The sequence below is a fragment of the Trichechus manatus genome, unplaced genomic scaffold, assembly GCF_000243295.1.
Source record: "Trichechus manatus latirostris isolate Lorelei unplaced genomic scaffold, TriManLat1.0 scaffold00059, whole genome shotgun sequence".
NCBI lineage: Eukaryota > Metazoa > Chordata > Mammalia > Sirenia > Trichechidae > Trichechus > Trichechus manatus.
This window is the reverse complement of record NW_004443995.1, coordinates 2,727,683-2,740,859: the sequence shown is the minus strand read 5'-3', so window position 1 is coordinate 2,740,859 and position 13,177 is coordinate 2,727,683. Positions and strand designations below refer to the sequence as shown.

General features: G+C 42.1%; 1 protein-coding gene across 23 annotated transcripts in view; it reads left to right on the top strand.

The window, feature by feature from the left end:
• The window catches only part of TMEM131L (transmembrane 131 like), a 255,172-nt gene that overhangs the window by 227,056 nt on the left and 14,939 nt on the right, over positions 1-13,177 (top strand). For 12 of the 23 annotated variants that reach the window (XM_023733506.1, XM_023733504.1, XM_023733501.1 and 9 more), the window contains 2 exons: positions 11,062-11,182; positions 12,499-12,590. The exons of 6 other annotated variants lie outside the window; for them this stretch is intronic. In XM_023733506.1, coding sequence (XP_023589274.1) covers positions 11,062-11,182; positions 12,499-12,590 — 213 coding nt within the window. The remainder of the gene's footprint in view (positions 1-11,061; positions 11,183-12,498; positions 12,591-13,177) is intronic. 5 more of the 23 variants (XM_004378812.2, XM_023733496.1, XM_023733493.1 and 2 more) reach the window with 3 other exon arrangements.

The window sequence follows — 13,177 nt, the reverse complement described above, 5'->3', positions numbered from 1 at the left end:
GTGCGATACGTCCTTTAATTTCTTGAGTGCTACTTTTATGGGCATTGATTGTGGATCCAACTAAAATGAAACCCTTGACAACTTCAGCCAGGGCTCCATCTATTTAGTAGTCCAGCAAAATAAGTGTTTTTCAGTAAGAATTCTTAAATTCAGTAATCAATAATTCGCTAAGGCAACATTTTTCTTTGACATAATAGAGAAGAAATACAACTTAGTGAATGGTGGAGAAAAATAAAATATGAAAACATTTCGTTTAACATTTTTTTTGTTTGTTTTTGTTGCTAGTTGGAAAGGGAATTATACGTAATAAGCTAGGGTCCTGGGAGCGCTGGTGGTCCAGTGGTTAAGAGCTCAGCTGCTAACCAAAAGGTTGGCAGTTTGAATCTGTCAGCCACTCCTTGTCCTGTAGGGTCGCTATGAGTTGGAATCGACCCAACGGCAACAGGTTTGGTTTTTTTGGTCTAGTGTCCTGATTTGTGTGTGTGTGTGCTTAAAATGCCTTTTATTTGCCATATCCATATTTTGATTCCCCAGTTTTACGACTGGGGAAGAGCTGTCTCCTCACAGTAGAGTCAGCCTTAATGACGTGGATTGAGTAAAGCTTTTGGGACCCTCAGTTGCTGATGCTGATGTGACAGGACTCAAAATGAGAACAGCTCCAGACATCCATTAATAATCAGAATGTGCAATATACAAAGTATGAATCTAAGAAAATTGAAAGTCATCAAAAATGAAGTAGAACGCATAAAGATCAATATCCTAGGCATTAGTAAGCTGAAATGGACTGGTATTGGCCATTTTGAATCAGACAGTCATATGATCTATACCAGGAATGATTAATTGAAGAGGAACGGTGTTGCATTCATCCCCAAAAGAAACATTTCAAGACCTATCTATAAGTACAGTGCTGTCAGTGATAGAATAATATCCATAAGCCTACAAGGAGGACCAGTAAATATGACTATTACTCAAGTTTACACACCAACCATTAATGCCAAAGATAAAGAAACTGAAGATTTTTACCAACTTCTGCAGTTTGAAATTGATCAAACATGCAGTCAAAATGCATTGATAATTACTGGTGATTGGAATGGAAAAGTTGGAAGCAAAGAAAAAGAATCAGTAGTTGGAAAATATGGACTTATTGACAGAAATGACGCAGAAGATTACATGATAGAATTTTGCAAGACCAATGATTTATCATAGCAAATACCTTCTTTCAACAACAAAAATGATGACTATACACATGGACATCTCCAGAGGGAATACACAGGAATCAAGTAGACGACATCTGTAGAAAGAGACAATGGAGAAGCTCAGTATCATCAGAACGAGGCCAGGGGCCAACTACGGAATAGACCATCTATCTCTCATACACAAGTACAGGTTGAAGCTGAAGAAAAGTAAAATAAGTCCACAAGTGCCAAAGTACAACCTTGAGTATATCCTACGTGTATTCAGAGACCATCTCAAGAATACATTTGACACATAGAACACTAATGACCAAAGACTAGACGAGTTGTAGAATGACATCAAGGACATCATACGTGAAGAAAGCAAGAACTCATTAAAAAGACAGGAAATAAAAGACCAAAATGGATGTCAGAAGAACTGAAACTTTGAAACTTGCTCCTGAGTGTAGGGTAGCTAAAGTGAATAGAAAAAAATGATGAAGTAAAAGAGCTGAATGGAAGATTTCAAAGGGCAGCTTGAGAAAAAAAAGTAAAGTATTATAATGAAGTGTGCAAAGACCTGGAGTTAGAAAACCAAAAGGAAAGAACATGGTCAGCATTTCTCAAACTGAACTGAAGAAAAAACTCAAGCCTCGAGTTGCAATATTGAAGGATTCTATGGGCAAAAATGGTTTAAAGTCAGGAAAAGTGTGCATCAGGGTTGTATCCTTTCACCATACTTATTCGGTCTGTATGCTGAGCAAATAATCTGAGAAACTGCACTATATGAAGTAGAACGAGGCATCAGGATTGGAGGAAAACTCATTAACAGCCTTCATTATGCAGATGACACAACCTTACTTGCTGAAAATGAAGAGGACTTGAAACATTTACTGATGAAAATCAAAGACTACAGCTTTCAGTATGGATTACATCTCAACATAAAGAAAATGAAAATTTTCACAACTGGACTGGTAAGCAACATCATGGTAAACGGAGAAAAGATTGAAGTTGTCAAGGATTTCATTTCACTTGGATCCACAGTCAACACCTATAGAAGCAGCAGTCAAGAATCAAAGGACAAATTTCATTGGGCAAATCCCCTGCAAAAGACTTCTTTAAAGTGTTAGAAAGCAAAGATGTCACCTTGAAGACTAGGTGCACCTAACCCAAGCCAAGGTGTTTTCAGTTGCCTCCTATGCATGCGAAAGCTGGACGATGAAAAAGGAAGACTGAAGAAGAATTGACACCTTTGAATTGTGGTGTTGGCGAAAAATATTGAATATACCATGGACTGCCAAAAGAATGAACAAATCTGTCTTGGAAGAAGTTCAACCAGAATGCTGCTTAGAACCAAGGATGGCAAGACTACATCTCACATACTTTGGACAGGTTATCAGGAGAGATCAGTCCCTGGAGAAGGACATCATGCTTGGTAACGTAGAGGGTCAGCGAAGAAGAGGAAGACTGTCAACGAGATGGATTGACACAGTGGCTGCAACAATGGGCTGAAGCATAGCAACAATTGTGAGGGTGGCGCAGGACCAGGCAGTGTTTCGTTCTGTTGTATATGCGGTCACTATGAGTCGGAACCGACTCCATGGCACCTAACATGGGCAAAATATTGAACAGTGCAGGAAGTATCAAAAGAAGAAGGAATAGACAGAGTCACTGTACCAAAAAAGAATTGGTCGTCGTTCAACCATTTCAGGAGGTAGCACATGATCAAGAACCGATGGTATTGAAGGAAGAAGTCTAAGCTGCACTGAAGGCATTTGTGAAAAACAAGGCTCCAGGAACTGACGAAATACCAGTGAGATATTTCAACAAACTGATGCAACACTGGAAGTGCTCAGTTGTCTATACCAAGAAAATTGAAAGATAGCCACCTGGCCAACTGACTGGAAGAGATCCATACTTGTGCCCATTCCAAAGAAAGGTGATCCAACAGAACGCATAAATTATCAAACAATATCATTAATATCAAACACGAGTAAAATTTGAAGATAATTAAAAAATGGTTGCAGCAGTACATCGACGGGGAACTGCCAGAAATTCAAGCCAGATTCAGAAGAGGACGTGGACTGATGTCAGATGGATCTTGCCTGAAAGCAGAGAATACCAGAAAGACGTTTATCTGGGTTTTATTGACTACTCAAATGCATTAGATGGTGTGAATCATAACAAATTATGAATAACATTGCAAAGAATGGAAATTTCAGAACACTTAATTGTGCTCACGTGGAACCTGTACATAGTCGTTCGAAGAGAAGAAGGGGATACTGCATGGCTTAAAATCAGGAATGGTGTATGTCATGGTTGTATCCTTTCACTATATTTATTCAATCTGTGGTGCAGTGGTTAAGAGCTCAGCTGCTAACCTAAAGGTCAGTAGTTTGAATCCACCAGCTGCTCCTTGGAAACCCTAGGGGTGGTTCTACCCTGTCCTATAGGTTCACTCTGCGTCAAAGGTGACTCAACAGCACCCAATGTGGTTTCTTGTTTTCTGTTCAGTCTGTATGCTGAGCAGATAATCTGAGTAGCTGGACTGTATGAAGAATAATTCGACATCAGTATTGGAAGAAGACTAATTGTCAACATGTGATATACAGATGACTCAACTTTGACTTGCTGAAAGCAAAGAGGACTTGAAGCATTTACTGATGGAGATCAAAGACTACAGCCTTTAGAATGGATTACACCTCAACATAAAGAAAACAAAAATCCTCACAACTGGACCAATAAGCAACATCATGATAAACAGAAAATATTAAAGTTGTCAAGGATTTCATTTTAGTTGGAACCACAATCAATGCTCATGGAAGTTGCAGTCAGGAAATCTAACTAGGTATTGTACTGGGTAAATCTGCTGCAAAAGACCTCTTTAAAGTGTTCAAAAGCAAAGATGTCACTTGGAGGACTAAGTTATGTCTGACCCAATCCGTGATATTTTCAATTGCTTCATATGCATATGAAAGCTGGACAATGAAAAAGGAAGACCAAAGAAGAATTGATGCCTTTGAATTATGGTGTTGGTAAAGAATATTGAATATACCATGGACTGTAAGAACAAACAAATATGTCCTGAAAGAAGTACAGCCAGAATGCTCCTTAGAAGCCAGGATGGCAAGATTTTATTTCACGTACTTTGGACATGTTATCACGGGGGACTAGTCCTGGAGAATGGCATCATGCTTGGTAAAGTGGAGGGTCAGGGAAAAAGAGGAAGACCCCCTGATGGGATGGATTGACACAGTGGCTACAACAGTGGGCTTAAACATAGTAAGGATTGTGAGGATGGCACAGGACCAGGCAGTGTTTCATAGTGTATATAGGGTTGCTGTGAGTCGGAACCAACTTGATGGCACCTAACAACAACAACATGCTTTGATATCTGCCCAGCTTAAATTTCCTGATCGTTTTTGTAATCACTTCCTTGACTCCTCTCCCTTTGTTGCATTTACGTAGCAAGACCACAACCATGGTTTTACCCAATTCTCCATCTACTCTTCCTGTTTCTGTGTAGATAAGTGAAGCTGGAGAACAACATACAGTCAGCAAACATGCTGACTGATCTCTCTGAATTCATGACCCCCAGCTTCAAATGATGGAGCCCTGGTGGCACAGTAGTTAAGCACTTGGATGCTAACCGGAAGGTTAATGGTTCGAACCCACCAGCCACTCTGCAGGAGAAATACGTGGCAGTCTGCTCCTGTAAAGATTACAGCCTTGGAAACCCTATGGGAAATGTCTACTCTGTCCTACAGGGTCACTGTGAGTTGGAATCGACTCAGCCACAAGGGTCTTTTTTAAATTCACATAGGCGCCACTGCTGTGTCTCCCTGGCTCATTCATCTCCCACTCTCCTCCTCTAGCCTCACACTTTCAGTGCTTCCTGTCACATTGCCTTCCTAGTTGATCTTGCTTTCTATTTTCTGAAAAAGAGAGAAGCAATTAGAAACCTCCAGAATGCTCCCTCTGCCTCATCAACCCACCTATCACTATTGTGCTACTCTCTGCTCTCCTCTTGTTGTAGCCTGTCCAGTTTGTTGTACAACCTTCCTCTCCAAGGATATTGTTTCAGGAAATTTCCAGTCCCTCCTTCATTATCAGTTTTTCTCTTAATGGGTCATTCCCGTCAGCATACATGTATATTGTAATACCACCCATATTTAAACAAAACCAACCCAAATCCTCTTTCCTGAGCTACTTCTCCAGCTCTTTCCTGACTTACTCTTCAGCTCTGTTTCTCTGCTCCTCTGTTTAGGGGGATTCCTTAGAATTGTCAGTGCTTTCTGATTCAGATCCCTTCCCCCCATTCTTTGTTGAAACCACCCTAATCTGGTTTTGATGCCACCACTCCAGTGAAACAGTGCCTGTCAGGGTCCCCAGTGATTTCCACGTTAAGTCCCATAATCAGTTCTTAGTCTTCAGTGTCCTTGTTAATTATAGACATTAAATATTCTGTTCTTGCTAGGAGACCTTATGGGTCCCAATTCAGTTCCTCTTCATCTCCTCCACTTCTCATAACATTTGCGTGCTCCACAGAGCAATTTTTGGTGCTCTTTTTCCTGTGCAGGCTTCCTTGGTGATCTTGTCCAGTCTCAAAGCTTTAAATCTCACCTATTTTCTGACAACCCCCAAATTTATATCTTCAGCCTGGGCCTCTCTCTTGAACTCCTGTGTATCTTACAGCCAACTGCCGATTTGATGTCTTAACTTTTGACATGTCTCAAACTGAATGCTTAATCTTCTTCAAACCTGCTCCTCTTACAGTCTTCCCATTCACTCTTTCTAACTGCTGAGGCCAAAAGTTTAAGCATCATCCTTGAGTTTTTTTTCTTGACCCCATATCCGGTCTGTTCCCTCATTCTGTTATCCTTCTACCTTTCAAATATATCCAGAGTCTGATCACTTCTCACCACCTCCTCCAAAATTACCCCGATCTAAGCCATCATTATCTCTTGCTTGGATTATCACGGTAACTTCCTAACAGATCTGGTCTCCCTCTTCTGCTGTCACCCCACCTTACAATCTTTTTTTAACACAACACCCAGAGTGTTCATGATAAATCATGCCAAATCATGTTACTATCAAAAACTGTGAAGGGTCTGAGATTTTACCATATTTGTAAGCTAACAAATTAGCCTGCCACAATTTTGTAGATGCTGGCAGAAGACAAGAGACTCCTGCGTCAGAGACAAAGAACTTTTAGCACAATAAGCAGCATCAGTGTGTTTGTGTCAATTCCCTTTGCCCCCAGTCCCATGGGGCAATACAAGTGGGCCTAGGTGGCTGCTTACACATGCAGGGGGTTGTACTATAGGAAAGGAACCCCGAGTGTAGGGAATCCAGGTGTTTTTTAATGGGCAGAAGACATGACCTTTATAATGCTAGACATTAACCAGACTTGCCCTTTGCTCCAGAGGGTGACACTGTTTCTGTCTTCTGAGATTTTACTTAATAATCATCCTTGGAAAAATAGATCAGAACGAAGTCAGTCAGAATTTTTGCTTGTAAGAAGTTCAGAAATGTAAGCAACCCATAGAGAATTGTCTCACAGCAGTATATACCCCTTGTTTCTACATAGCCTTGGCTGATGGTAGATTTTCTCATAAATCACTCAGTGATAGATGCTTGATTAATCTGACCAACAGGGTTGGGACCACATATGTTCAATTTGGCTCAGACAGCATTTAATAAAGTACCTATCAATGGGACTCCAACTAGCAAGATGAGGCCACCCTGCAGTATTTATCTCAACCATGCCCCATAGAGTCTTAGACTAAACCAGCTGAACAAATCATATAATCCTCAGGATCTATTTTAGAAAGCCAGGTGACTTTCTTCTTAAGTTTCTGTATGGGTCTTTCTGTTTGGCCAGAGCTATTAATCCAGGTATAGTAGGATGTATTAATGATTGCATAGCGATTCCACCTTGGCCCACAAAGGAAAAGTCTAGGGCAATTCTCTCATCCATAACAAGCCTGGCCTGTGTGTTGAGGTTGACCTGAATGCCTTGCAGGCATTCTAATTGGATGAATCCTATCATAGGGATAATTGCCTGCAAAATGTGCATAAATAACAAATTATCTCTCTCTGTGGGAAGCAAACCCGAGTAACCAAGGGTAGATTCATTTTGGAAAGATCACCACAGTCACATGAAGCCTATAAGGCTACATGTTTCCTTAAATATTTGAAGCTCTCTTATTACCACCACTAAGGTGCAAGTCTCTGTCTTTTCAGGAAGGAGGTAAGTTAACAGCATTATTTACAGTTCTGGGAGCACATGTGATATCCTGAAAGGAAGTGTTGTTTACAGTTGTTGGACTCCCCCAAGTGGGACTTGCCTAAGGCAGAGGATACTCCAGTGTGGCCTGACTGGCTGGTAAACCTTAAAATTTCCAATTCAGTTTGAATAATTGAGTCTAGTCTTTGTTTTTGGAGGGACTGCCTGAGTGAGGGTCTGACCTGTCCTGTTTCTCCACACCACTAGTTAGAGGGCATCCATCCCTCCCACAGATGGCTGAGTGATGGCTATCAGAATCAAGGTGGGAAGACATTCAGAGGTGTTGGCAGGTGTTTTGTGTGGGAGATGCAGGAACAAGGCCATTCCCTGGGAAAGTTCAGGGGGATGGTGATCAGATTGTGTTCAGAACTGTGTAGGGGTGTGGATGGCAGGTGCAGCAGCCAGTTAAATATAAGGTGCTCAAATAGTTTGGGAGAACCATATCAGGACATTTTCCTTTGCGAGGAAGGCTCTAAGGACAATTCTGAAAAACCAAGATCATTAATGTCACTCCCTCCCCTATAACCTGGGGTCTAAGATGTCCCTCCTCAGGTGCTAAGGTTGTCATTCCCTGTCTACTGCCACAAAATCCTTGTATCTTATTCTAGTAGCTGTCACTTCACCCTTTTTCCAGTCAAACCCTACTTAGACCTTTCATCTGAAAGGGTCAGATAGAAGAGGGATGAGTGTCTTTTTATAAAACTTAAACAGAGACCCATTATGTCCCCCTACTTTAGGCAGTGTGGCCACTGTAGGGTGACTCAGCAAGCAGTGTACTCATCCAAGTGGTCATTCTCCTTATGATCTATGAACATATTAAACCAACAAGAGAATCCAGGCAGCTGACCCAGAATTAAGTCTGAATCCACCTGGCCTCCTTGGCTGTGCTGACACCCAAAGTGTATCTCAATCAAGGTTGACCTGGGATTACTGTTAGGGGCAAGAAACAAGCATCATGTCTCTCAGAATAGTCAGGGTGGAATTCTGAATAGGGATGCATAGCCTCTTCCCCGGACACACACACACACACACACACACACAGACACACACACACACTCACACACACACACACACACACAGTCACACACACACTCCCACACACACACTCAAACTCATACTCTCCCTCTCTCCCTCTCTCTCCCCCTCTGTTCCTTTCTCCCCCATCGCCCTCTCTCCCATCTGTTCCTCTCGCCCTCTCTCCCACTCTGTTCCTCTCTCCCCCCTTCCCCCTCTCTCCTTCCCATCTCCCCCTTCCCTCCCTCCCCTCCCTTTGGTCCCGATCATTACCCAGAAAGCAACTGAGAGGAAAACATCCCTTTCTGAGGATGGGATTCAGTGACCAAACTGCCTTACGAAGGTGTGTGGACCAGAAGAGGTAGAATCAGAAATTTTTAGAGTTAATTTTTGAGGAGGCTCTTCTAATTCTTAGCAATACCAGTTGCCTGTGAATTGTAGGGAGTGTGACAGATCCACCAAATAACTTGACTGTTAACCCACTGTTGAGTCTTTTGGTCTGGAAAGTAAAACAAGAAAACATGATACGGATTATTTTCAAGGGCCACAGTGGTGTGGCCTGAGTTGGCTTGTTGGGCTAGAACAGAGACGTTGCAACCTTAAAATATGTTATCTGCAGTGAGGCACCACTGGTAGCCTGGAGAGGGAGTTAAAGGTCCAATGTAGTCAATATGCCAGAACTGGTCAGTAGCAATGTCCTGTGTGATGTGGCCTGCCCCACCTCGAGACAGCCAGATCCACTTTTGGCAGGAGTCACAAGTCTGGCAGGCAGTAGTAGCCTTTGCATCAGAAACCTACAGTCCTTTATGCTCTTGTCTGTGATGCTGGAACTGTAATGTCCAGTCCAATGATGAGTCCAGACAGCAGTGGTGGCAATCTGGGTGATGCAAACTCGATCAGCAGCTGAATTCCAGCTGTTCTTATCAAAGAAAGGGCCTTTACGAGGGACCTTTATCTAAGTGACTCAGGTTTAATCAGAAGCCAAGCTTTGTTTCCACATTTCACAGCCCCAAAGGGAAGTGTCTTTAATTTGCCAGACTGTGGTTTTCCAAGTGTCAGACCAAACATCTAGGCCATTGGCAACAACCCAAGAGTTAGTAAAAGCATAACGAGGTTCATCATAGGGAGAAATGACCAGAACAGTCTTGAGTTCTGCCCACTGAGCAGAGTGAGCACATCCATTCTTAGTTTTACATAGCTGGCACTGAGGGTGGACAGCTGTAGCAGCCCAGTGGACACCATTAGGTTTTAGCTTAGCCAAACCATCAGTGAACCAGACCTAGGTGTTGAGTGGAATTCTCAGTGAATTGAGGGCTCCACTGAGCCGGCAGCTCTGCTTCAGGTGGCAGAGTGGAGGATGAAGTTTCCCCAGAGGGTTAGCTGTCACTTTTCCACATAAAGCTGAGACATGGCTGGGGTTGATTCAGCAGCATGAGCATCAGCATATTTCCTCAATTTCTCTTGCCTCCAAGTGTCACGGGGGCAGGTGGAACAGGGTAGATATACCTAGGTAGATGCCTGGGTTGCATTACAGGAGGGGAACCCTAGGCTCAGGGAACTCACGTCTTTTAGAACGAGCAGTAAGCATGTCTGCCGTTTGCTCCAAAGGGAGACACTGTATTTTCCAAGGCTTTTGCTTAGTAAACATCGTTGAAAAGACAGTTCAGAACAAAAGAGTCAGTGCCTCTGCCTGCAAGATGTACAGAAACATGAGAAACCTGTGGAGACTTGTCTCCTAGCAGTCACTCTGCTCAAAACCTTTCAGTGGTTTCCCGTCTGAAAGTAAATGCCAGATTCCTTCAAGTGGCCCAGTCAGCTCTGTGACCTCTGTCTTACTACCCTTTCCCTGCCCCACTCTGGTGCCTTTGCAGTAGGTCCCCATGGCCTGGAACACTCTTTGCTGGCACCCTCTAGGCTCACTTCCTCACCTCATTCACATCTTTAACCAAATGTTACCTCAGTGAGGCCTTTGACTGCCCTTTTTAAAGTTGCTCTGTGTCATCATAGCACTTACCATCTGGTACACTATATATACTTCTTATTTTCTTTGTTGTTTTGTTTCTGCTCATTTGAATGTAAAGTTGTTTACTGCTGTATTCTTGGTATCTGTAGTGGTACCTTCTTGCATAAAACCAAAAAATTGAACCAAACCCGATGCCATCGAGTCAATAGTGACCCTATAGGACAGAGTAGAACTGTCCCATAGTGTTCCCAAGGAGTGGCTGGTGGATTCGAACTGATGCCCTTTCGGTTAGCAGCCAGGCTGTTAACCACTGTGCCATTAGGGCTCCTCTTGCATAAAGTAACCCTCAAATATTTGTTGGGTGAACCGACTTTATAATTTGGGTCAGGAGACGAGTTGTACACCATCTGAAATAAAGGTCAAAGCAGTATGCTATACTTCAGCGTTATATGCTGAAATAACATCCCGAAAGAGGTCAGGGAAGGCAGAAGACTTCGGTGTGTGAGTAACATCAGGGAGTATTTTCTGGAGGGAGAAGCACTTGAGTTGGGCCTTCCAGGAAGGGTAGAATGAGGGCTGAGTTGGGCAGGAGGTGTACTGAGAGACCTTGTTCTCTTCCGTAGGTCTTTGCCCACCTGGAGACCTGTGGCCCACCCAGCCAGTGTGTCTGACAAGCAGCTTAAACTGCAATCTCGAGAGCAGCGTGCCTTGTGTGCTGCAGGAGCCTCCCCCCGTTCATAATAGGTACAGCTTCACATCTCTTACGTGCGCCTTGCTTAGCCTAAAGGCTTGTGGTCAGAATTTGAACTCTTGTTTGTTAGGTAGTCCTTACAAGAGTTAGGACCGAGCTTCCTTACCTCAGTGTACTTCAGCTGTGCTTTTCTCTGCCTTTTGGAATTGCATTGTGATTTTTTTAGAAAATAACAAACTGGGCATTGAAAGAAACATTAAAGGAAAATAAAAGTAATAACAGCTGGAGACCATGTCATTATTTTCCTTTTTTTAATTGAAAAGATGATAAATTAATGTCAGAGGCAAATTTGAAAAAAAAAGTCACTCATAATTCCCACTTCCATAACAGTAGCATTTTCCCATGGTATGAATTTTCAAAATACTTTTAAAAGATCAAATAGTTCAAGTATTGAAAAATAGTTACATAGTGACAATTTCTTAAATTCATTATTTGATATTAATATGTCGGTCAAATAGAGACACCTGAGCAAATGTTAATATCTTTGTTTAATCACAGAATCCATTTGACTTTTTTCTTTTGGTTCAGTTTATTTTAACAGTATTTACTTTGTTACTTGTACTTTTCCATAATGAGAATCCAGTTTGCAATAACGATCAAGGTTTCATCATGAAGCATATAATCTTTATAGCTGTGATTTACCTAAGATGAATGCTGACTTTGCTCTGAGTGAAAGATGGAAATTTCAATAGCAGAACATTTTAAAAAATCCTTCAGGTGTGTGCTGTGACACCTGAAAGGTAGTCCAGGTGTTCTTCCACAGTGCTGATAAAACCAAGGCTTTGGATTCTGTCTCTATTAAGCTTAACAGACATGGTTCTAAACAAGACTTCGAACCAGCTTGTTTTGGTTTGACCTTCTGCTAAGAACCTGCATTTCCACCCCAGATATACTGAATCAGACTCTACATTTTAACAAGATCCCCAGGTGATTCATACATTCTCAGCAGGAGGTCAAACCAGAAACCGACTGGTTCGAAGCCCTGGTTCTAAACAAGGTGTGCTCCCAGCCTGAGCTATTTGTCCTGCAGAGTGTGTGTCACTGGTCATTGGTGTTTAGTTAGTAAGTCTTCAGTTCGGTACCTTGAGAATATACATCTTTTATTTTCCAGAATTGAGGAATTAGCAATGATTAGGATGCTGGGCAAGGTAGTGTGGAAATACATAATGATTCAAACATTAGGAAAGAGAACAGACTCTTAAAACGTGATAATTCCTCCAATTTCTATAGCCTTTAAAAATTGTTTTCCTCTTCCTTGCTTGCTGTCTTGACGTTTTGTTTCTGAAACTAGACCTCTTGTTTTTTATAGCAGTTTCATTGATTGGAGCACAACTTGCGAAGGCCAGTTTCCTAATGTGTACTGTCCATTGGAGTTGAACGATTATAATGCCTTTCCAGAAGGTAAAAGCTATTTGAACAATGCCAACTTTTTTTTTTTAAGAGCTTTTTATTTAATTGATTTTTTCTATTGGTTTCTTTTTTTTTTTAATTGTACTTCAGATGAAGGTTTATAGAACAAATAGTTTCTCATTAAATAGTACACATATTGTTTTATGACATTGGTTAACAGCCCCATGACATGTCAACATTCTCCCTTCTTGACCTTGGGTTCCCTATTACCAGCTTTCCTGTCCCCTCCTGCCTTCTAGTCCTTGTCCCTGGCCTGTTGTGCCCTGTTAGTCTCATTTTGTTTTATGGGCCTGTCTAATCTTTGGCTGAAGGGTGAACCTCTGGAGTGACTTCATTACTGAGCCAGAAGAGTTTCCGGGGGCCATATCCTCAGGGTTTCTCCAGTCTTTGTCAGGCCAGTAAATCTGGTCTTTTTCCATGAGTTAGAATTTTGTTCTACAGTTTTCTCCAGCTCTGTGTGGGACCCTCTGTTGTGGATCCCTGTCAGAGCTGTCAGTGGTGGTAGGTGGTCACCATCTAGTTGTGCTGGACTCAATTGGGTGGAGGCCGTGGTAGTTGTGGTTCATTAGTCCTTTGGA